The sequence below is a fragment of the Rhipicephalus microplus genome, chromosome X, assembly GCF_043290135.1.
Source record: "Rhipicephalus microplus isolate Deutch F79 chromosome X, USDA_Rmic, whole genome shotgun sequence".
Lineage (NCBI taxonomy): Eukaryota > Metazoa > Arthropoda > Arachnida > Ixodida > Ixodidae > Rhipicephalus > Rhipicephalus microplus.
Window position 1 is genome coordinate 281111551 of NC_134710.1, and position 23292 is coordinate 281134842.

At 43.9% G+C, this 23292-nt stretch overlaps 1 protein-coding gene across 1 annotated transcript in view; it reads left to right on the plus strand.

Annotated features, from left to right (window-relative positions):
- LOC119162196 (nose resistant to fluoxetine protein 6-like) overlaps positions 1–23292 on the plus strand; it is a 93170-nt gene that overhangs the window by 39599 nt on the left and 30279 nt on the right. The window contains exons 6-11 of the mRNA XM_075879242.1: positions 1672–1851; positions 2923–3016; positions 11432–11518; positions 13245–13410; positions 17192–17274; positions 21857–21979. Of these exons, the coding sequence (XP_075735357.1) occupies positions 1672–1851; positions 2923–3016; positions 11432–11518; positions 13245–13410; positions 17192–17274; positions 21857–21979 (733 nt within the window). The remainder of the gene's footprint in view (positions 1–1671; positions 1852–2922; positions 3017–11431; positions 11519–13244; positions 13411–17191; positions 17275–21856; positions 21980–23292) is intronic.

Here is a 23292-nt window from a genome sequence, read left to right on the forward strand (position 1 = left end):
AACAGCAGAAGCAACAACAACAACAACAACAAAAATTATGAATATTATGGCGTAGTGGGCACCCAGCAGTGTGCTTCTAGCAGTTACTCAAAGAGTGTCTCCAAAAGGCTCTGAAAGGCCGCTCTTCTAGCTTTCGTTGTGACTCTGCGGCGGGGCCCACGTAGCTCAGGCGTTTTTCTCATGCTCGACGAACTGAATTCGTGATTGCTTGACAGAATATAGTGTTACTGCTGATGATGGTATATACAGGACTAGCCTGGCAGACAAAGTCTGTCGAAGCTGGAGTGTACAGTATCTACACTCTCTTCCCGTGTCACGCTCTGCCATGGTGGTCTAGGGGCTAAAATACTCGGCTGCTGACTCGCAGGTCGCGGGATCGAATCCCGACTGCGGCGGCTGCATTTCCAATGGAGGCGGGAATCTTGTAGGCCCATGTGCTGAGATGTGGGTGGACGTTAAAGAACCCCAGGTGGTCGAAATTTCCGAAGCCCTCCACTACGGCATCTCTGATAATCATAATGTAGTTTTGGGATATTAAACCCCACATATATATTAATCAATCAATCTCTTCACATGTCACGAATGTGTGAAGCAAGTAGTTGAATAAATTAGTAATTCTGTTTGCAAATCACTGCGCAATGCATGACACATTGTTGTACATTGCTGACTAAGAAAGGTAAGGACCAAAAATGAAGTTTGAAATAGTATTGCGACTGCGCGCACTAACACATTCAGCTGTTTTCATACAAAGTTGTTACTAGATCCCGAAGTTTCAATTGTGTTGCGAAAGAACTTGCTGTTTGTATAGGTCTTGCGAAGGCAGCAGTACTTTGAAAGCAATAGGAGAGCAATCTGTGTTCCGGTGGGTCATCTTGTGGCGAATTTCACTAGTAGATTCGGAGCGGTCACCGAAATCTTGGAGCGAGCACTCGGGTGGCGCCAAGCCAGAGCTGCTAGTAGAACACTCGAATGCCCCGCGTAAGGTTACTCCGGAAGTTGTTTAGGCATGCGTCACTAAAACGGTACCGAAAACTTCCTCTACGTAGCCGATTATCTTCTGCTGTGCACATGGCGTATCAGTCAGCACTTCCTCAATGCCACTTCTAGCAGAAATTGTGTTCTTGCTGTAACTCAAAGTGAGAAGCAAACCAGCACCAGTACGTCCAGCCGAGTAAAATGACGCCATTTTGAGAATGTAAACAGGTGCACAGGGTGACTACATTGCCTCAAAAAAAAAAACGAAGACTAGTTGCTCGGCCGTGCCGACAATGATGGCAACGCATTCTCAGAGTTCTGGCGAAATCCGTCTCTGCAAAACGGAGCACGCGGAACGCTCCATGACGGAGTGAGTTGCTTCAAATTCACCCGTGGAAAACACGAACTTGCTCCGAATCTACCAGCGGAATTCAGATTCTCGGCCGCGGAGCAAGAAACTTGCTTCCGCTCGACGAGCGGAATTCGCTTTAAGGTTGTTGTTGAAACTGGTCACGCATTCATAAAATGCGATAAACAATGACGATGAAACGTTCCGTATGTCTGAAAATTTCACTTTTCAAACAGCGTTGAGATAGCTTCACCGAACCACACGTCATAGGGCATGGTCAATATAACGTGTTCACGTGAATGTTTCCGGTCATTTCGTTATACAGGCAGTGCATTTATCAATCACAGGTGGTCTCATGGCTATTGTCACCGCGTTCTCGGCAGCGGCAAACACGCGCGAGCTGCTCAAGGTTGCCAACAAGGCCAACGCCGACCACTACCAGCTGCAGTTCCTTCACGGCTTGCGGTTCTTCAGCGTCGCCTATATCGTCATGGGCCACTCTTACCAGACCATGTCGGATACGTGGTGTGAGCAAGTTATAGAAAATTGTCTTTATCAGTGACATATCTGTGTGTTGGCATTTCCTTGATGCTGCTGCTATGCAAATTGAAACACATAGAAGCTGTGTCTCTCTCAAGGCTGAGTTAAAAAACGACGCTAGAACTAAAGTCGCCCTTGCATACACACCAAAAATGCAAGGCTATATTGCTATACAAGAAAAGCCAATGCTAGTATAAATACGCTATGGCATTTGCGGTCACAGTTTTGGCTATTTGAATATGTGGGTAGCACAATAACACTCAACGTGAGTCAGGGATCTTCAATACCTTTCTAGGCAAGGGGCCCTGCAGTGTTTTGAAGGGCATACAAACAAAAAATAGCTTTATTAAAAGCCGTCCGTGACCTTTTTTTTCGCAGTACCTTCCTTGATTAAAGTAACCGATACTTGGCCAAAATAAGTACTGTTTATATAGGTATTTCTTAAATGCACTCGAGCAATACTTATGAATATCAGTGACCTGCATTACTACTTTGTTCTAAGAAAAATATATCGCTACTGCTGGTTAACGTCTCTTAGCGACTGCAGTTAGCAGCATCCAAAGCACAATATCTAATAAATCCTTATTTTTTCCAGTTAAGGTACATTTAAAGAGACATAAACCATAATAAGTATCCTTGAACATGTCATTTACCGCAACAGGGTGCGCATTCTTAGAGGACATCACGTTATGTGCCGGCAAGCACAAATATTCATCACCCGTGCGTTGACACACTAAAAAATTTCCAAGAAATTTTTTTCTTTTTTTTGTTCGGTTGTGTCTCGAAATAACAAAATAAATTCATGATTATGCGTGAATACTACGTTCATGCCTGATCGTTATAGTGAGGAGTCGGGTAATGTTTCATATGTGTGTAATAAAGTCAGCGGTACGCCACTACAATTTAATGGATGCATTTATTCATAATTCAGTTGAAAAGCGATATTGTGTTACATTTTACTCTGGCCAGAAATTACTGATACGTGTACCTTTGCGTGACTCACTTCACTTTAACAACTGAAAACTGTATACGCGCGTTATCTTTTTTTTTTTTTACAGCACGCCTACAAAACTTGCTCTCTAGCACGAGCCACTGGCCAAACATGGTGATAGTGGCTGCATTCAGCAGTGTTGATACATTCTTTTTTCTAAGGTGAGTTCATTTTCTTACAGTTTTTTTTCATCAACAATGATGTATGACTTTGGCCTCGAACAAGGCGCTTGATCATACATGTTGCCACGTTGTGTTGGTGGCAGAAGAAGAGAGCTAACAAGTGAGTGGCTGCTGTCGCTGAGTAAATATTCGTTCGCTTCAAGACTTTGTATGTCGTTTCCTCTGGCAACAAACCGGTGATAATGCAGGGTACTGTGCTGCGACGTCTTATGCCTGCTGGGCCTGAACCAGAATCAATGAACGCCAGTTCACTATATATATAGGGTCTGGTGATATCCATCGAAGCAGCCGCCGCTTTCAAGGACGACCACCAGAGTACGGCCCCTTGGCAAGTTCCTCGAAAACAATGTTTGCCACATCCGCAACCCAAACCGAGCATGACCTATTCGCTAGCGTACCCTGTGTCATCAGCACGCCTCGCACACCCAACCTACTTCACGGCGAAGTCAGCGAAGATGCACAAAAATGGCTTGACCATTTCAACCGGTTTACCGCCATCAACGACTGCGACAAAGGATGTAAGGTAAAGAACGTCGACATCTCATTCATAGACGCAGCAAGAGTGCGGTACGAGAAACATGAACCTTCGTTCTCGAGTTGCAGAGTATTCCATTGGCAGGTTTGCGAGGCCTTCAGTAACGCCGAGCGAAAAGAAGGAGCGGAGAAGGCGCTTTCTTTGTGGTTTCAAATGCCGAACGAGAGCATCGCAATGTTTGTCGAAGAAATGTGGCGATTGTTTCGGCGGGCTGACCCCCACATGCCAGAAGAAAAGGATGTGCGTCTAATAATGCGAGGCGTAAAGGAGCAGCTTTTCACGGGCCTTGTGCGCAACCCTCCTACAACGGTGTCGGAGTTCATACGTGAGGTCAGGATTCTGGAGTGCATGCTTCGGCAGCGGTTGTCGCAGTATAAGTGTCAGAGGACCATGTCCGCTGCGTGCTCGTTTGTACCCGGAGGTGGTGGCATGGAGGTCCTCACACAACTCATAAGGCAGGTTGTACGCGAAGAACTTCAAAATCTCCTGCAATGGCCCTTCCGAGTATCGCTGGTTTTACGGACGTCGTTCGGAGCAAAATGAGGCAGTTCGTTCATTCATCAGCACCACCGCAAGTCGAACCTTTCAGGCTTTCTTACGTGGATGCCCTACGCGTCTCTACGCCATCGACGGCACGTTTTGTTCATCCACCTGCTGGGGCCCCTAGACATTTTCCAAGTCCAGCCCACCGCCCGGTTTTGCACGCCGACTTTCGTCCAGGTTCGCGGAAGTCCACCGTCTGTCGTGCACCCGACAATCGTCATTTGTGCTACCAATGTGGCGAAGTTGAACACTTCTACGGTGACTGTGACGATCGACGAATAGGCCTACTAGGATTCCACCCAGATGCCGGTAGTCCGCGCTATGGTCAGCACCCACAAGAAATTGCGAATTACTTGGATGGTGGTTATCACACTCCTGCACCGCTGTGACGACATTCTCGGTCGCCATTACCTCGTACATACGCATCAACGCAACGCGAGCGACCAGCCTTTGGTCCCCCGGAGTCATTGGCGCAAGCCCATGCCAAAGACACTGAAAACGCAGACCACTGGGTGTGAGGCCGCTTACGGGAACACACGAATACTCTCCACCGCTGGCTTAGGACGTACCGTCAATGCCTCCTTCCAAAAACACCAGCAGAACGTCCGCTGCCATTACCGTTTCCATCGGCGGTTATTCGGTGATTTCTTTTGTCGACACAGGACCTGATTAATCGGTGATGAGCGCTTCAATGGCCATCCGTCTACACAAGGTGCTTAGAACGTGGGACGGCTCTCAAATAATTACCACTGGCGGACGCCTCACACCCCTTCTGGTAAGGTGCACCACCAGGCTTGAGATTTGTGCGTCAGCTTTTGTAGCGTCATTTAGTGTACTGTCCAACTGTTTTCCACCGGTAATTTTGGGCATGGCTTTTCATCAAGAGTATAGAGCGATAATTATTTGGCGTTATTTCTTCGTTAGCTTCGCTAACTGTCTTTCTCCACATTCTGTCATCGAGAACGAACATCGTGGTGCGGCCTTAAGCAATTGTGTCACGTTGCCGCCTCGCAGTAGTATCTTCGTTCTTGTTGAGTGTCCACTGGGACAGTAGATTACGGACATAACCGAAAGTAACCTCAAGGTATTGCTTGACCGGGAAGTCGCCATTGCTCAAAGATTCATTCAATTCCGAACTGACCAGACTACGCTTTTAGTTAGGAACTTCAGTGCCAAATACAGGCATTTTGCGAAATGCACCACTGTAGCTAACTTGGAGGTATTAGATGATTTGGACGCTTTCCCGTTTATTACGACAATTTCGACTGAGAACAGCTGCGATACTGACCTCAATAGTCACCTCAATATCAATCGCCAGTTAGAACAACATCAATAGGCAAGGCTCCTCTAGTGAATGTTTTGCGACAACGTCGAAAGCGTGGCAGACTCCTTTAATGAAGCATAGAATCATCACTGAGCCTAACGTTCAACCCGTGTACCAACAGGCTGAACGCGTGTCACAGAAGAAACAGGCTGCCATCCGCCATCAAGTGACAAGAATTCTCGACGACGACGTGATTCAACCATCGACAAGTCCTTGGGCGTAGCCACTCCTGGTTAAAAAAATGACGGTTTACTATGATTCTGCGTAGACTACCGCAAACTGAACAAGATAACAAAGAAGGCATACATCCAATTTTTCGCATTGATGACTCCTTGAGTCACCTGCGACATGCCGGGTAGTTCTCTTCTATGAATCTCTGTAGCAAATACTGGTAGATTGAAGTAGATGAACAGGACCGAGAAAAAACACCGTTTAATACACGTGATCGTGTCTATAAATTTAAAGTTCTCCCTTTTCGCTCCAGCACTATTCCAACAAATTATGGACATAGTTTTGTGTGAATTGAAGTGGCACTCGTGTTTAGTGTCTTTAGACAACGCAGTCGTTTTTTCTATGACTTTGAAACAGTACATTGAGTGGCTTGAGGCTGTTAGTCTGGCTATTCATACCGCCCACCTTTCTCTGAAACCGGAAAAAAACTGTTATTTTGGACGTGACCAACTTAAATTATATGGCCATATTGTCAGCAGCAGCGGTGTTCGCCCAACCCTCAGAAAACTATGAAAGTCGCTTTGTTCCCGATACTGAAGGTAAAGCACAATGTACCCAACTTTTTGGCCTTTGTGCTGTTGCCAAAGCTTCATTTCAAACTTTTCGAAAATCGCCGACCCTCTGCAACAACTCGTCAAGGAAGACGTCCCCTTCATCCGGGGTCACAACAATCCGACGCTTTCCGCTGCCTTCAACAACGCCTACAAACGCCGCTCATTCTTGGCCACTTCGACACCGAAGCCTACACGGAAGTCTGCACTAATGCGAGTAACCGTGGCCTCAGAGCTATTCTTGTGAAATGTCAAGATGGCGAGAAATGCGTCATCACCTACGCTAGTAGCCGCGCGTTGTCATAGGCACAGAAGAACTACTCGATGACTGAAAAAGAATGTCTGGCGGTTCTACGTATGGCGGTTCATTAAGAAATTAAGGACCTACCTCTCAAGCTTACTCTTCCGAATTGTCAGTGGCCAACACCCTCTCTGCAGGCTGGCAAATCTGATTCTTCGAGCCGTCTCGCAAGATGGAGATTTCAGTTACAGGAATTTTATGTAACGACAACTTTTAAGTCTGGCCAGAAACACACCGACGCTGACTGCCATTCCCGCGCACCCGTCAAAATCGGTGCAAAAGACAAGAATGAAGACTTCAGCTGCTTTGCTATTCTTGTTTCATTAAACGCGGCTGAGCAGCAACGCGAGGACTTACAACTACAGCCACTGATCGAATACCTTGAGGGGCGTTGCTCTCAGCCCGCACGTCAGCTTGCGCGTGACTTTTCAACATTATATCTGCGCCAAGGCATTCCCTACAAGCACAACATTTATCCAACAAAAACTGTTTACCTCCTTGTCGTTTCTGCTGCTCTCTGCAATGATATTTTGCGTGCCTGCCACGACGAGGCATCGTCAGGCCATCTTGGCTTCGCGCGCTATTTGGTGAGGATCAAGAACAATTACTACTGGCGGAAATTTACAAAACCCGTTCATCAGTACGTCAAGACTTGCACAGTTGGTCAACGCCACAAAATCCACCCATGAAGCCAGCCTTTCAGCTTAAGCCTATACAACCCCCTCACGCACTTTTTGAAACGATCGAAATCAATTTACTCGGGCTATTTGCAAAGTGTATTGCTAGTAACACCTGAATTGTTGTTTCCACTGACTACTTGACTAGATACTGCGAAACACAAGCCGCGCAGTGAGCAACTGCTCCGGATGTGGCTAAATTATTTATCAAGAGCTTTGTGCTCCGCCACAGTGCTCCCGCTGTCATCGACTCAGATTGTGGTGCTGAATTTACGGCACAGTTTCCCATATAGATCCTGTGGCTGAGTGGTACGACGCACCGAACAGCAACTGCGTGCCACCCGCAGACTAACGGGTTAACCAAACACCTTAACAAAACGATTGCAGATATGCTTCCGATGTATGTCACCAAGGGTCACAAGAATAGGGACAAAATTCTCCTGTATATCACATTTGCCTACAACATGACTCTTCCTGGACACCACCGGCAATGTTTCTTTTCATCTGGTTTACGGCCGCGACGACACCACAATACTGGACACAACGCTGCAACTAACGTTGCCGTACATGACTATCCCGGACGCAGACGTATTTGTTCAGCGTGCCGAAGACACCCAGCAGCTCGCGCACTTTCGCAGTTTATCGCGGCAAAATCAATATGTTGGCCGGTAGAGCGCCCATCATGGAGGAGTAACATACGAATTGTGTGATCTATTCTGGGTTTGGACTCCCATACGTCAACGTGTTCCCATCATGGAGGAGTAACATACGAATCGTGTGATCTATTCTGGGTTTGGACTCCCATACGTCAACGTGTTCGCTCAGAAAAATTGTTGTGCTGGTACTATAGTGAACTAGAATATACTCTAGTGGCGCGACCGGTCGGGCTCTGGAATCACCTTTCATGCGGATGGTGCGAAGTGGCACCGCTGCTAATTTTTATGTCAGCTTCAGCTGCGTTGTTGGGTGGTCGCAGACTCCTGCAGAGCTGCGGATGTGGCTTCTTCTAACGTGCGTTTGCTTTCTGGTTCACGCAAACGTAAAATTACCAGGTTTGTTACTGCGTAGACAATCTGGCAAAAGCATTGGCATGGCGTCAGGAATCAGTGATGGTTTTCTTCGGGGAATGCGCACTTCACTGTAAATTTCCACGTGCACATAATAGTGCGCAGGATATATCTTTGCTCGAATTAATAACCGTACCCCGTTGAAGTTTCAGTCAGAGGCTTGTCCGCCCCTGGATGTTGCGCTCCCACTTTCTGCAGCGATCATCATCCTTGGAAGATGCAAACAACGGCGCCTCCAAACGCCCGAGTAGCCGCTTCGGCAATCCGGAGCAAAGCAATGAGAATTCACTCTCCGCTTCGACATGTCACGAGCTAAATATGTTTGATGGTGCGAGATATCTCACAAACTGCAGACTCCGCCACGGTCCTTGCGAGAAAATTCAGCAGAGTGCACAGGAGCACGTGCTGTAGAGTAGTTTGTCAGAACTGGCAATCCAATATCCCAGCCTGCAAAAGACGCTCATCGTCCCGCAAGAACGCGGTACGCGTCGCACAAGAATACTGGTAGAGAAGCACGCACACAGACCAGTAGAATAAAAACAACTGGCCCCGTATCTGCATGTTATACTGCAAATGTCGAAAGACGATAGTCTTGCATCTGGAGAGAGTGAACAAAACGTTTATTTGATGTTCTGCACAAGAAAATTGGTGAGTGGTATTCTGGAGGCGCTGCGTCAAAAAGTCTCGATCTATGCAGCAAAGCGAACGAGCGCATCAAGGCACATTAGACACGAGCGCTACCTGGCAGTAATCTTCGAAAACGAAGGAAAGCATGCGCGCCTGTCTCAGAGGTGATGAGGTGTAGAACGGAAAGCGACGGGCAGCCTATTTGAGGATCGCGTTGCATTGCGAATGCAACGTGATAAATTCTACAGTCCTTAGAATTACTTATGTATGCCTTCTCTGTTATAAAGACACACTTACAAAATAATTACGTGTTGTTATGGTGCCTCCGAAATGCGCAATAAATGCTTCTCAATTGATAATCACACAAGTATGAACGCTGAACCTTGAGCAATATTGGTGGGCGCTGCGGAGGAGATCGGCCGTTTGGAGTATCGTTTAGCCCCTTTGGTGCCGTTTAAAATACCGTTAAGGGTGGAACAACAGACAAATGTACAGACTGAGAGAAAGACCAAAACTTTTGCGTAGAAGGTCTTCAAGAAAAATTTCGTGTGTGCCAAGACCTCCCTCTGGCCGTCGCTGGCCCCATCGTCTTAGTCTCCCACACTAAGTTAATTTACCTAACAACTGCGACCAACAAGAAAGAGACATTAGGATTCCCGTTTTTGGTATTGGCCTTAACGTAAATAAAAACGTGCGCATGGGTAAAAGTTATACGTAATAAGAAGGTACTAGATGTAACGCAATACATGAAATGATAGAAAGGCAGCATATTTACTTTTTAATGTATTGTTGGGCTGACACTATCCCTTAGGATAGCCCGTTTCCATGCTTTGCGCGCACCTTGGTCTATCAGAAGTCTAAATACGTACACTCGCGGCCCAGAATAATGGTTTACACAAAAATGTGGGCACAAAATTTCCGTGGTATTGCAGCTGTTCGCTGTTTGATCACTCACCGACGAACAGAAGCACAAACACAAGGAGCACACATCACAACACTGAAGAGCCCGACGTTGCACAGAGAACGTTGCAAAATTCTTTTTTCTCCCGCTGCTTAGAACGGCTAAATCAGCATAGAATGCCCGCTATCTCATGAAGATTCTGATACAAGTCCAGCGTGACGCTGCAGGGACTAAAACACCGATGCTTAAGCGCCGCCGAATAACGGCGTTGGTCGAGCTGTGTGCCACCACAGCGTACGACACAACTTGCATCGTCGCCCCGTTATCGTATGCGGTAGAGCTTTCAGGCCTTGGCAAAGTTTTTTGAGGTGGCGTTGGCTCAACGCTCCAAACTCACGCGTATATTTACGCACACGCACTGACTGACTTGCGCTCTTCCCGCGCTACCAGAGAACACACTGCCGACGCACGCTCATCTCGCGCACATGACATCAAAATGCGCAGTGGCGCCGCAAGAAATCCTAGCGGCCGTCTGTGTCGTTTTGGTCCACCAAAACAGCAGCCGCCCCCGGCCAGTTGTGCCACTAGATCATTATCTAGTTCACTATAGTCGGTACTTAGGACCCTACCAAGTTCTTCATCGCCTCGGGGAAGTCAACTACGAAGTTGTCCCAGTAGACACGTCGCACCGTTCTCGCAGACCACGCTCCTCGAATATCGTTCATGTCCACAGGGTCAAGCCATACTATTCACGTTGACAGCAAGTCACGATCTTTTTGATGCAGAACTTGCCTTCAAGACATTTGTACATTTCTTTCTCGCTTCTTTTTTTCATCTCCTCCTTGTGCTTCTAACTGGACTCAAACATTTTCGGCTACCTTTCAATGTTTTACAAGGCAGCGGCATTCATGCGATGATTTTTTATCTTTTCTTTTCTTTGGGGAGAGGGTAATGCCACGTTGTTTTGGGGGCAGAAAAAGAGAACGAAGAAGTGAGTGGCTTCTGTGGCTGAGTAAACAGTCGTTCACTTCGACTCCCTGTTTATCGTTTCTTCTCGCAACAATAAAACGAAAACATGATGTGTTCAGGCATATGCCTGAGCAGTCTGCAAGTCGCTACGACAGACCCAAACTGGACCATGGAGTCTCAGGTGTATAGACAAGGAAATTTGGTATAGTGTAACAAATTCAAAGTGCCAAATCATTAATCATTGGTAATCAAGCTTGTACGAACACTAGTCAGACATCAAATACTTGCGAGAATTCTGCGCAGTCTGCCAAAAAAAAACTAGACAAAACTAAAAAAAACAAGTAGATTTGGTGTATAATATAGTTCAGCCAATGCAGCTATATATGACAGGGATCGCCACTCACAAAATGCCTAACTTCTCATCTGTGTATTTTTTATATGAAATGAATCATTTAGATTTCTGTGATATATGGTATTAAATAGTACATTGCCTGCACGCGACTAGATGAAATATTTCTGTCCAATGTTGGGACTGCCTGTCTGGGAAAAATGATTTCTAATAGACAGAATGAGTGATTTATGCATTTACAAAAAAACCGCAAGGAGTGGTACGTTAGGTGCAACTGCTTTTTATCTCACTAATGTTGTATTTTGAAATATTGTTTCAGCGGTTTTTTCCTTTGCCTGACTCTCGGGAAACAGAAGTCAAATGGACCTCTTGTTTTCATCATCGGACTCATTAGAAGGGCAGTTAGGTAAGCATCTCATAGCCCTGTTCACACTTTAAATGATACAAAAACTCTTTGCTGTCGATGACTCATTTTTTGGGGAATAAGGAAGAAAAGTTAATTTCGCAGGCTGCTTATTTGTATGTACATGAAATATCACAGAGAAAACGTACAAACCATTCATGTGAAGTCTGATCAAATGAATCTTAAATCATCGCTGTTACCATCACTTCATTAGACCCACATTCTCAGAACTTGCTTGCCTACAGATAATTTCCTATTTATTATGCATCGAAAAAGATTCATGGGTAATATCCAACACAAGAGCAGTACCGTAATCTTTAAAGTTTCTACGCGCACAAGTGCTACCAGTCCTGAGCTTCATGCGCCTAGGCAATAATTCTTACGAACTTCATCACAACGTTGCACTGCAGTGGTCACCAGCTCACTGTAGTTTACGAGGAAATATTTCTGCTGTTTCTAATGATAGAGTAACACATGATACAGCACAGATAACTGATGTACCAATCTTGATCTAGTGCTGGCGTTCACTTGGCATTTTAGGTATCTTCATAATGTGACTCGGGCAAACAGCATGGATTCCTGCATAAAAAGTCACAGCATACGCACTATCCACGGCGTGAATGATGACGAGTGGAGCCAAGCATCTGTCGTCTGTCTGTCTGCCTGCCTGCCTGCCTGCCTGCCTGCCTGCCTGCCTGCCTGTCTGTCTGCCTGCCTGCCTGCCTGCCTGTCTGTCTGTCTGTCTGTCTGTCTGTCTGTCTGTCTGTCTGTCTGTCTGTCTGTCTGTCTGTCTGTCTGCCCATCCGTCCATCCGTGCTTCCATCCATGCTTCTGTGAGTCCATCTGCCTGCTTGTTTTTCTATTTGTCTGGTTGCCTGATAATAATAGTAATAATTATAATTGTAATATATCATTCAGACTAATAATAATAATAATAATAATAATAATAATAATAATAATAATAATAATAATAATAATAATAATATAGTAATAATAATAAGGATATTAATAATATTGACAATATTATATTAATAATACATTTTATTTCTTCAAAGAAAAGTCGTAAATGTGTCTAGGTCTGCCAAAGCGAAATGAATATTGCCGTTTACGCTTGACGCATTACAAGGTTAGAGTAAGAAAAGCTTCGCCCCTAAAACAGACTGATGTGCCATTTATATGTCGCGAGCCTTCAGCACGCAAGCTCAAGCATGCTTTGGGTGGGGGGAGGGGTCAGACTTGACATTTGTACAAGAACAATTTTACGTTTTTTTTATTTCGACGGACTCTATGTTGTATGCTACGTGCAACGACCAGGAATATATAGACCACGTCCTGGGAAATCGGCGCCGTTACTGTTCGAAGGGACGAATTATGGAGGTAGCACTGCACTTGCAGCTTCGTTTTAACGAAGCTTCGGCGCATTCTTGACCAGCGTGAGTGTCGCCCGTGCGTGGCGCTACATGAAAGCACTGCTAGTGTGACTAGGGTCAGTAGGTCTCAAAGAAACAAAATGAATTGAAGTCGTTGTTTTATAGTGTGCGTATAACTTCGCGGTATTTGCGCGTATTTGGGATATGAATTGAGCGTTGTGTGACTGAATAGCAGCGCAACTTTCAGAGCCATATAAGTAGCAGTACTTCAGAATAAGACCGCGCACTGGCACAGCAATAAATTGAGTCTTTCCTAATTGAAATAGCCCAGACTTCCTTACTTGCTTTTGTCATTGCAGGACATGCGTTCCACTCTTCTTCACCATCATGTGTTTCTACGTGGTTCCACTTTTTGTTACTGGACCAGACGCCAAATCATTTTTTCTAAAGCTTTACGATGACGTAGCGGAAAATTGGTGGCGCTTCCTTCTTCAGATAAGAAATTTCTTCGAACTGACCCCACAGGTGAGAGTTACCTGCACCTTTGAGTACCTGACGTCAACAACATATAAACACTATGGCTGGCTGTCAATGTGGGCAAAATTATCAATCATTCGAGATGATCAGTCATCATCAAAAGTTTTTTGCAATATTTGCATATTGTCAAAAAGTAAAAAATTACCCCACACTAAAGTGGGTCTGCTAATGTTTTTTATCAAGTCGGGAAGAAGGAGAGAGTTCTGACGTCAAGGCGGTGATCGATGATGATAATTCCACGTAAAAGAGGCTCGCTCTAACTACTACTACAATTACTACTTCTACTACTACTACTAATAATAATAATAAAATTATTAACAATATTGTCTATTCGCCTTCCAGTGACTGCTGTAAAGGCACAGTAAGGTTTCGCAGGAAATTCTTGTGTCTGCGACGTGCAGCACATGCACGCAAACTTCTATGTCCATCAGCTCCCCCTTTCCCCTCTCTCCACACACATGGGGCAGGCGCGCTCGCACGTCAATTTCTGTGACCACGATAAGCAGCGGCCACACCTAATAATATCATTCATGAGTGCATATTCCAGGCTCCCTCAAAGCGCTGTCAGTATGCTGTTGTTGACAGGCGCACAAATCACACTTAAGTGCATTTGCTCAACCAGCCTTATATATAGCTTCCTTGTTCACGTTTTGCGCGGTGCTCACGTGCTTCTCATACATCTTTGTTTCCGCCATCATTTGATTAGCCTTCGAGAGCCCGCTAGTTATATGTGTCGCATTTAGGTAAGGGTGGGTGAAAATGCGACAAAAAGTTCCAAACAGTGAAGACTACATTTTTATTTCCCTCTGTACCTATAAATGTTAATGCAGAGATTTTGCTTAGGGTACAAGAAAGATGTTGCACAAATATGACCATGCTACGACAGTTCGAAGGGATGTTTTATATTGAGAAAATAAATAAAAAAGTCACAGCTTTGCCGCAAAGGCGAAGCGATGAACGCGAGAGCAACAAATTGGAAGATCACGCGCAGAATGGCAAGCATATGGAAGCATGCCCCGTGTTTCTCACGCACAAATGACGCATGAAACATACTCACAGGTACAGATGAACGTAAATAAACGTATCCGTTGTTACTTCGCTGTGTCTGAAAAGCGCACCTTTTTCGCAAATGGAGGCTGCGCAACAATTTCAGTGACCGTTGTGCGTCCGGTAACTACTTCAGAATCTTTACGGTGAAAGAAAATGGCCAGCCAAGACGTATGATCTTTCCCACCGGGAGAAAGGGTTGACAAAAGATCGTCCATTCCACTCACCCCCCCCTTCTCCGGAGGGGGGGGGGGGGTGAGTGGAATGCGTGAGAGATGACAAACTATGCGTGAGAGATGACAGCCGGCGCGCTTAATGCGGCAGCTTCTTGCGGCAGCTTCTTGCTGATAATGCTGAAAACACGATAGTTCCCCCCCCCCCCCAGATGCTCGCCAACAATGGTAAATGGTATATATAAACAGCTTGTCGCTTGAACGTTCAAGGAGGTTCCTCTCGGTGGCTGAGTGGTCGATGCCTCGCATTCAAGGCGTGTAGGTCCCACGTTCGATTCCGGCGCTTGAATCATTTTCTGGATTTTTCTTTGCTTTTTCATATATGTAGATACGTGTACATATACGGTGAGTGATGGCGACGCCCACGCCGACGCCAGTGGCATAATCCAGCCGAGTGTGTTCACATAATTGCTATCGCAATAATAATGCACCAAATATCTCATTTGGGGCAACCTGCGGGGTGAAGCGAGACACAGCACGGGGAAAAACGACACATTGTGAAATAATCCAATCCCTTCTATTTTTGCAGTAGAGTCACCTGGAATTCACTCTGTGAGTCCCCACGCAGTCTTCGTGAGCCCACTCCTTGCACACACCAGAATAAAAGTACCACATACCAGAATAAAAACAATTCGCTTTGGCACCGTTCACCTAATGAACGAAAAATTTGGTGGTTTCTAGCTAATAGTATAAAGTAACAAAATGAATACGAAAATCGCTGTACCGACGTCGGAGCAGATTCATGCACTAATACAAACCTTGTCTGAGCCGAATTTCGTCTCTTTTTGACGGCTCATTAATACACGGACACCTGCGCTCAATTTTTCCCAAGCGAACGCTGTGAGTAGCGATAAACTTTTAGACATTAAACAAAAAAGTACCAGCACTCATTGCTTAAATAAGATAAAACAAAAAAGTACTCATGCTATTTCTATAGAGGTCACCAAAGTCAAAATGTCGCGTTTCACTGTGTGTCTCATTTTACCCAACTCTACCCTAAGTAAGACCAAAATGATACTCTTTACAATAAGAGACTAGCTGCCATGCACGCTCTCATTTATTATGCATCTTAGTATTTCCATTCCATAACACAGATCTCGCGCTATAATTGACTAACGTTTGTGTAAAGTCCTCCGCCTTAATACATGAGGCTGACTACCAGTCATAAATCCTCGCTCTTTTGCTGTACGCTGACGCGTTTCTTTACATTTAGGCGTATCGGACCTCAAACATTCTTGCAGGCGCTGCAATTACTGCTTCATCATCAGTTAGAGATGAGCAAGGATGAGACTCTGTATCGTAAACTGTTTAATTTCGAGATTGGTATGGTTATTCTTGAAACTCTTCCATGTAAGTATGAAATATAAATTAGGCACTTTTTGGAAGCAGAAGCTGAATAACACTTCTTAATGCTTCAGGGTGTGTGTTCATGGCGATGATCTGTTTTTTGATGCTGTAAATCATCGTTTAGTTTTTTTCTGCGCAGAACTAGTTAGATAAAATAAATGAAGTAAGTATATAATAAATATTGGAGTATTCAGCGTGTCTTTTGTTGCATATGAACTTGAATGTAAACGAACAAGTAAGGAAAAGTGCAGCCAAAAGTATAAACAAAATTAAGGGTTTTAAATATAAAAATGTGCATGTGTATTTTTGATACCACAAATCACCATGATTCAGAGCAGGCTTTCGAAGATAGAGACGTCTGATAATAAAGGAAAAAAAAAGTCAAGTAGAAGCCAACACATATGTTGTCTTTGGGAGTCGAACTGAGTGCTACAGCAGTGTTCTACTAACTGCTTTGGTATTTATGTGTGTTTGTGCATGCGTTACTATTGTGCACCTTGTCGCTTATGTTATCATTCGCGTGAATAGCCCTGATATGAACCTGTAAATCTATGGTTCTTAGGCATACACCTTGTCTTCTCTAGGGCTCCGTATTTTCAACATAGGCTTGCGAGCTAAAAAAAATTTCATAACAACTTTCACGAACCCATCGAAATATGAAATATGCCAATATGATGTCCTTCGCAGTGCGATGCTCACTCAGACAGCGAAACACCCACAAATGACACTTGTTTGGCTCCACCACACAGGTCAGGCATCCATCAGTCAATCAGGAGTCATGTGTGCTCTTACTGGATCATTCATGCATATCGTGGCAACATAGCCATCATTCAGCTATATTTGTCAATATTTTATGAAATCGTTGGGTTTTATTTCCGTGCTGAATACATTTGCTGCCAGGATACTTGGGCTACTTTTATCGGAGAACAAATTGTATGAACTTCTACAATATGTGCACTGGTGCCTTTCCTAGATCCAGCTTCTTACGAAAATTTCTATTTATTTCGAGAGCCTGAAAAACTCTGTCTTTGTCTTAGCCATCGAGCTATGTCTATCCACACTTTAGACGCTTTTGCTTTTATGTTCCAAACCGGTTTACTTAATCACTTTCATTAAATACCCGTTCTGAATCGCAATTACAGACCGTTCTTGGCCACACGTGGTATCTTTCAGCAGACTTCCAGCTTTTCGTCATATCGCTTATCACCCTGCTACTTTTCAAAAGGTAAGTTTAGGGAGCAAAAACACTCTAAGCTAATTGAGCTTCAACATAGCTTACTACTTATATAAAAAAGCAGCGTAAAGTTAGAACGCTGCACTTGCAGTGAAGTATATATGCGAGGCTCTTATGAACACACAATTCTTGGTGGTCCGTAAGATGTGGGCATTTTAAATAATAAAACGAATTCTTTATTGATTGTGGTCTAGTGGCTAAGGTACTCGGTCGATGACATGCAGGTCCCGGGGTCGAATTCTCGGCTGCAGTGGCTGCATTCTCGATGGAGGCGGAAATGCTCTAGGCCTGTGTGCTTAAATTTCAGTGCACGTTAAAGAACCCCAGGTGGACGAAATTTTTAGAGCCCCTCACTACGGCGTCTCTAATAATCCTACACTGGTTTTGGGACGTTAAACTTCACCTATCATCATCATAACCTTTATTGATTGCAAGTGTACTTTTTTCGTCAAGTCTTTCATAAAAAATGATTCGTTGAGTCGGTAAAGACTATGATTTATTTTTTTGTTTTTACGTCACAACACCTGTATGCCTAGGTGAATAGAAATAATTTTTTTCGCAAGGTATTCAATTTATTATCGTACGTTGATTATTTTCAACACGCACTTTTGAATTCAAAACTGATCAGTGTAATTGGAGGTATAAGCACAAGCAATCTTGCCTATACTGATCTAGAATATTGTGGACAGTGAGACACCTGGCCCTACTTTTCATTTTTTTCTCAATTAAACAGGATTTTGGCAGTGTGCAGCCTTCTCCATAGAAATATCTTGATTTATCGTCAAAAAATATTAGGTGACGTATTTTTCCCAATTTCAAGTCAGTTTACGGTGGTGGCTATCTTGTACCGGGCGTTCACGAAGGGTTCGTGCTTGTGCCATCGAAAAGCATTTTAGCATCAACCTGAGCATATTACCCTGGCTGTGCGCCACTGTTTGACCAAGGGGACACTGGGTAAATGCAGTTCTTCAAGGAATTCTGTATTCAACTAGGATTACTTGGCCCACTGCAAGTTTTTTTTTTCAATGACAACAAAACTGTTCGTTCCTGCATGGGAAGCGCTGGTCCGCCTTAGTTGTGGAAGAGGTCGTGGTGTGACGCCATCCAAGGGTACGACTGATTGTGTCACACAAGTACCTGGTAGACGCGTCGTTCGTCTACAATACGTGATGCTATCATGAGTCTGCAGTAATGCACTGTTTTTCTTTATGACTCAAACCGCTGCCTCACAGCTCCCATGTGGCCCAATTAAAGCCAGTGCATGTAGCAGCGTCGCACTGACACGTCCCCATTGGGACCCCTCAAAGTTCCGCGAACGAAGACGCACCACCTCAGAACGTTGCGCTTTTCAGAGAGCCAACGTGACACTGAACTTAGTGATAATAAGCGATGCAACACGCCACGCCATGAATCTGGACACAACTGAACATAAAAATTTCTCGTCTGACATTCATTGTAAGGCACCACCTAAAGGGTACTCTCGACCATGAACACAAAGCAAGCGTGAATGCTAGCCGATGGGTGAGACAAAGAAAGGTTTAAGGGAGAGGGTTGTACATTGCATCTGACTAGCAATGAAACAACAGAGGAGGCGTTGATTGGGGAAATCGGGCGTTTGCTGAAGATATGCGTGAGTCTAGCTATCACAAGATATGCGCAACCTTTGAATTAACCTACTTGATGAGGCCAGACGTAACAGGATAACGGAGGAGCAAACGCATGCATTAGAATTTGCGGGAGTGAGCAACGCACCGCAGAAACGTTACACGAGGTTTGCTTAGGAGGGGACGAGGGTGTTTAAATAGCACAAAATTGTAAAAAATGCCGTCTTGCAATGCAGACGATTGTAATTAGGGGCATTTATAGTCAAAAGTATGTTTACGACAATTTTTTTTTATTTTGGCGAAATAGCATTGATATTGGTTAGAAGCCTAATATATGAAAAACAAATGTTTTGAATACTCGTAACGTAATTTTCCTGGCATTGTTATTTTTGTGAAGTGAATCTGCCTTAGAGAAGTTTCGAGCAAGTTTCTGTGAAGATATCTAAAAAAATGGCATTATATCCACGGGATGAATGATGGAGAGTGGGGCAAAGCATGCATCCGTCCATTCATTCTTGCTTCTGTCCGTCCATGCGCACGTCTGTGTGACCGTCCATCCTCCCGTCTGTGCGTGTGTCTGTTCGTTCGTCCGCACGTCCATCCGTGCGTAAGCTCCTGTGTCCGTCCTTGTGTCAATCCGTCCGTGCAGCCTTACGTGCATCCGTCCTTGCATCTGTCTGTGTGTCGGTTCGTTCATCTAGTCAACACTCCAAGTACCACCATCTCGCATGTTTCCAGCATATATTCCGCATATAAAAGCACCACCATCCAATGGACATTCCAAGGACTAAACGAGAGATGGCACACGCACACTTTCTTACGGCTCGCGCTTCGTGTCTACTTCCTACCTTTAACCACCTCGAGTTCATGGTATATAATAGTTCACTGTATTCATGGCACTGTGGCCCAACGTTCGCTAAATCTTTCTAAAACCAAAAAGGTTACGCACAGCGAGTATAATGTAAGAACCCTTTCTTGTGAGATAGTGCTTAATTTAGGTGCCAATGGCTGTTAATGGGGAATGAGAGAGGATAACTCGGCTTTTAGTTAACGCGCACGCTGCGAAGTTTTTGTTGTTCAACTACGCACAGGAGAAATCTCTCACCGGCACCGCCTTGTAGGTCAAAACGTAAGACTGGTTACGCACTACGACTACGACGAGGGACGAACGGGTGCTGCTTTAAGGAGCTTCGCCCCTAAAAACTTGGTACAATTCTTTCCTGCAGATCTTGAACTACCGGGTAAAGCTTTTTCTTCTCTAAACTTTGACACAATTGTAAATATATAATGTGTACCAGCTAATTACTGGAACTTACCTTTAGTTTCTAAGTTTAAAAATTATTTCTGATCAAAGACATAGCCGTTTTGACATGAAGTTTGCTTGAGCCTGTGGGATAAACCTGTTAGATGAAACATGTAGTTTTGGAAACTGACTTTTTTGATTGCAAGTTACCATTACGATTTTTAGGGTTTAACGTCCCAAAACCACCATATGATTATGAGAGACGCCGTAGTGGAGGGCTCCGGAAATTTCGACCACCTGGGGTTCTTTAACGTGCACCGAAATCTGAGCACACGGCCTTACAATATTTCCGCCTTCATCGGAAATGCAGCCGCCACAGCCGGAATTCAATCCCTAAGACCCGTAACGACCCGCGAGAAGTTACCTAATTCAATGTAGATATTTTTCATTGCTTTTTTTCTAAATAAGATATTTGAGATCTGTTTGCAGATTTGAAATATCCACCCAGTGGTACACATGCGTGGTAATACTTATCAGAGTAGGATAATTAATAGGAAGTTCTTAAGACCCTCATCCTCCCTTAAGGACGATTCTGTACCAAAGCATGCATTCTTCGCATTACGTAAATACGAATGGGAGTTAAGCATGCTTTGTTTTACAACAACAATGTCTGTAGTGCGATGTTTGTAGTTTTCATGTACTCCGTCGTCTGTTAGCACGAAGAAAGTTTTTCTTTTCTCCCGGAGGATCAGGAGGAAGAATCAACTTTATTTATGAAAAAGGGAATTAAAAAATGTCATGTATTTGCTAAAGCAAAACAAGCGCTATCCATGTCCGAGTATGTGGACATAAGTAAAAAAACAGAGCTCAAGAAAGGGCGCGACTCTATACTGAAAAAAAAACTAATCATGACGACAGTTTGTTAACGAATCATGCTGTAAATAAGCAAACGGCGCCTCAAGGGTGCTTTAGACAACCTCGTTTTCCACGTTTGGAACTTGGCGCACGTGTTGTTCAGTCTCTGACGAATAAAGTGTGCTATTTCAAAGATCGACTCACTTGTCTAGCAGCGTCCACTGTCCAGAAGTAACAAAGTGTCGTTCTCTGCGTATATGAACCGCAAGAAAACTTGCATGCGTTGATTTATAACGTTATCCCCGGATATTGATGGAAGCGTGAAGGCAGAACATATCAGTGTTCCACCTTGGCGCTTCTTATGATAGTCACAAAGCAGTAGTAAATGTTTTTAAATAAAAGTATTAACAACAATGTAGCCCAGTGTTGGTGAAAAGAATATGATGATTTCAGGATACCATACGCCATGGTATTGTATTGCTGTGCTGGCCATTTATGGTATCAGTGAAGAGTGTGAATCAATTCTTCTGTTTTGATTTCTGCTTATAGCCTTGTCGTTTTCAGTTGCCTCAGATTGTATTTGCGAAATCTGGCTTTACTCCGGATATCTTGAAGACACGTGTAAACTGCTTTCCCACAGCTTAAGCGTGTATTGAAAATATACGAATCAACTGCCTTAATCCTGATGATAGTTTTTGTTAGGATTTTGACCTTTAATCTGTAAGCCAAAGAAAAACTGCTTAACTGCCCAATAGCTCATAAACAGAACACCAGTGAGATTGCTCAGAACGTTTCTAGTTTGTTTGTGGGCTCAGTAGTTTTCTCACTACTTCCGTTGACTTGAAGTATGTTGCATTTGACAACTTCGCAGCCGAAAAAAGCTGGCACTCGGAGCGTTTGCCCTGCTTTCTCTCATGGGCTGCGCATTCGCTACGTGGACTATATCAGGATCCAAGATGACCCCGTTTGTCGTGTTTCCAGCAGAGACGCCACAGTGAGTTTTTTAATTGCATGCCTACACCGAATACCGCGGATAGAGCATCAATTGTGAATTGGGAAGATTGTCATGTTGCTGACTTGCGTGAGTGAACTGTTTCCCCGACTGCAGATTGCGGATGTCGTACCTTTTTTCTTCGCTTACGCATGTGCTATATTAGCAATATAAAAATAAACTGGGTAGTTTACTTTTAAAGAGCTGCATTGAAAATGCCATCATTCGATCTAAAGAAATGCCTTGTTACTGACTTCACAAGCGAATTTTTCCGGTTATGATTACGTGCATTTGGTGCCAGAAATCTACGGGTTTACCAATTTTTTTATTAGGGCAAAAAGAGAGAGACCGCAGATGAATTATTGCCCAAATGTCATATATTATTTCAGTTTTGGTAGCTTTGGATCAGTTACCAATAAGCACGTTGCTTCTGAACTCGGGAAGACTTCGCGCAAACTTGTGCATGGATAATGAATGATTCAGGAATAAATCTTCATAGGTTTCTCGCCTTTTCATTCATCTGTTCCTCAATGCAATGATGACACGTGGAATAAAATATTGACATCAGTTGAATTCATAAATACTAGGTTTATTGTTACTCGACTATTCAATGTCATGGTCAAGCACATGCTCGTTCATACGCTCACAAATCTACAGATATGGCAAGGCACTGGCACAAAAAATTATGGCTAACATAGTGCGAAGCGAGGAGAACTGGAAACTTTACTGCAGCTTTGGATTTTCGAATGCCAGTGTTGAAGAAATAAGGCCAACTCCTTTCTAAGCAACAATATCAGCTAGACACATCTGTGGGCAAGACAGACGTGACAGTGAAGATACATCGCGCATACTCTTCTTTACCCTTACCGAAAATGAACAACTTAAAAAATAAAAGAGGCAAAAAAGCCAATAAAGCTATTTATCGAGCAATACTAACCAAGCCAAGTCATATGTATCGCATTGTTGGTGGTGTTGCATGTTAGAATATTGCAACAAGACGTTCAATGAAATTTTAGACAAAAACAAACAAGAAGCTACAGATATATGCTTTAGTGTATAGGCAGAAGAAATATTCAAAAACAACAATATATGTACGAATACGTGAACCACAAAAAAGCTAATTGGCTATAACAAGAAGTGGGATGTTTAAGTGAATGGTTATGGTAATCATTGAAGAGAAGAAAAATATTCGTAAGCGTGTGAACAAACAAACCAGGAGAAACAATAATGAGAAGGATAACACCAGAATTTGTGACATACTCGTTTTATCGATAGCATTGATTACTTATTGAAAAACAAAGTAGATGCACCAAAAT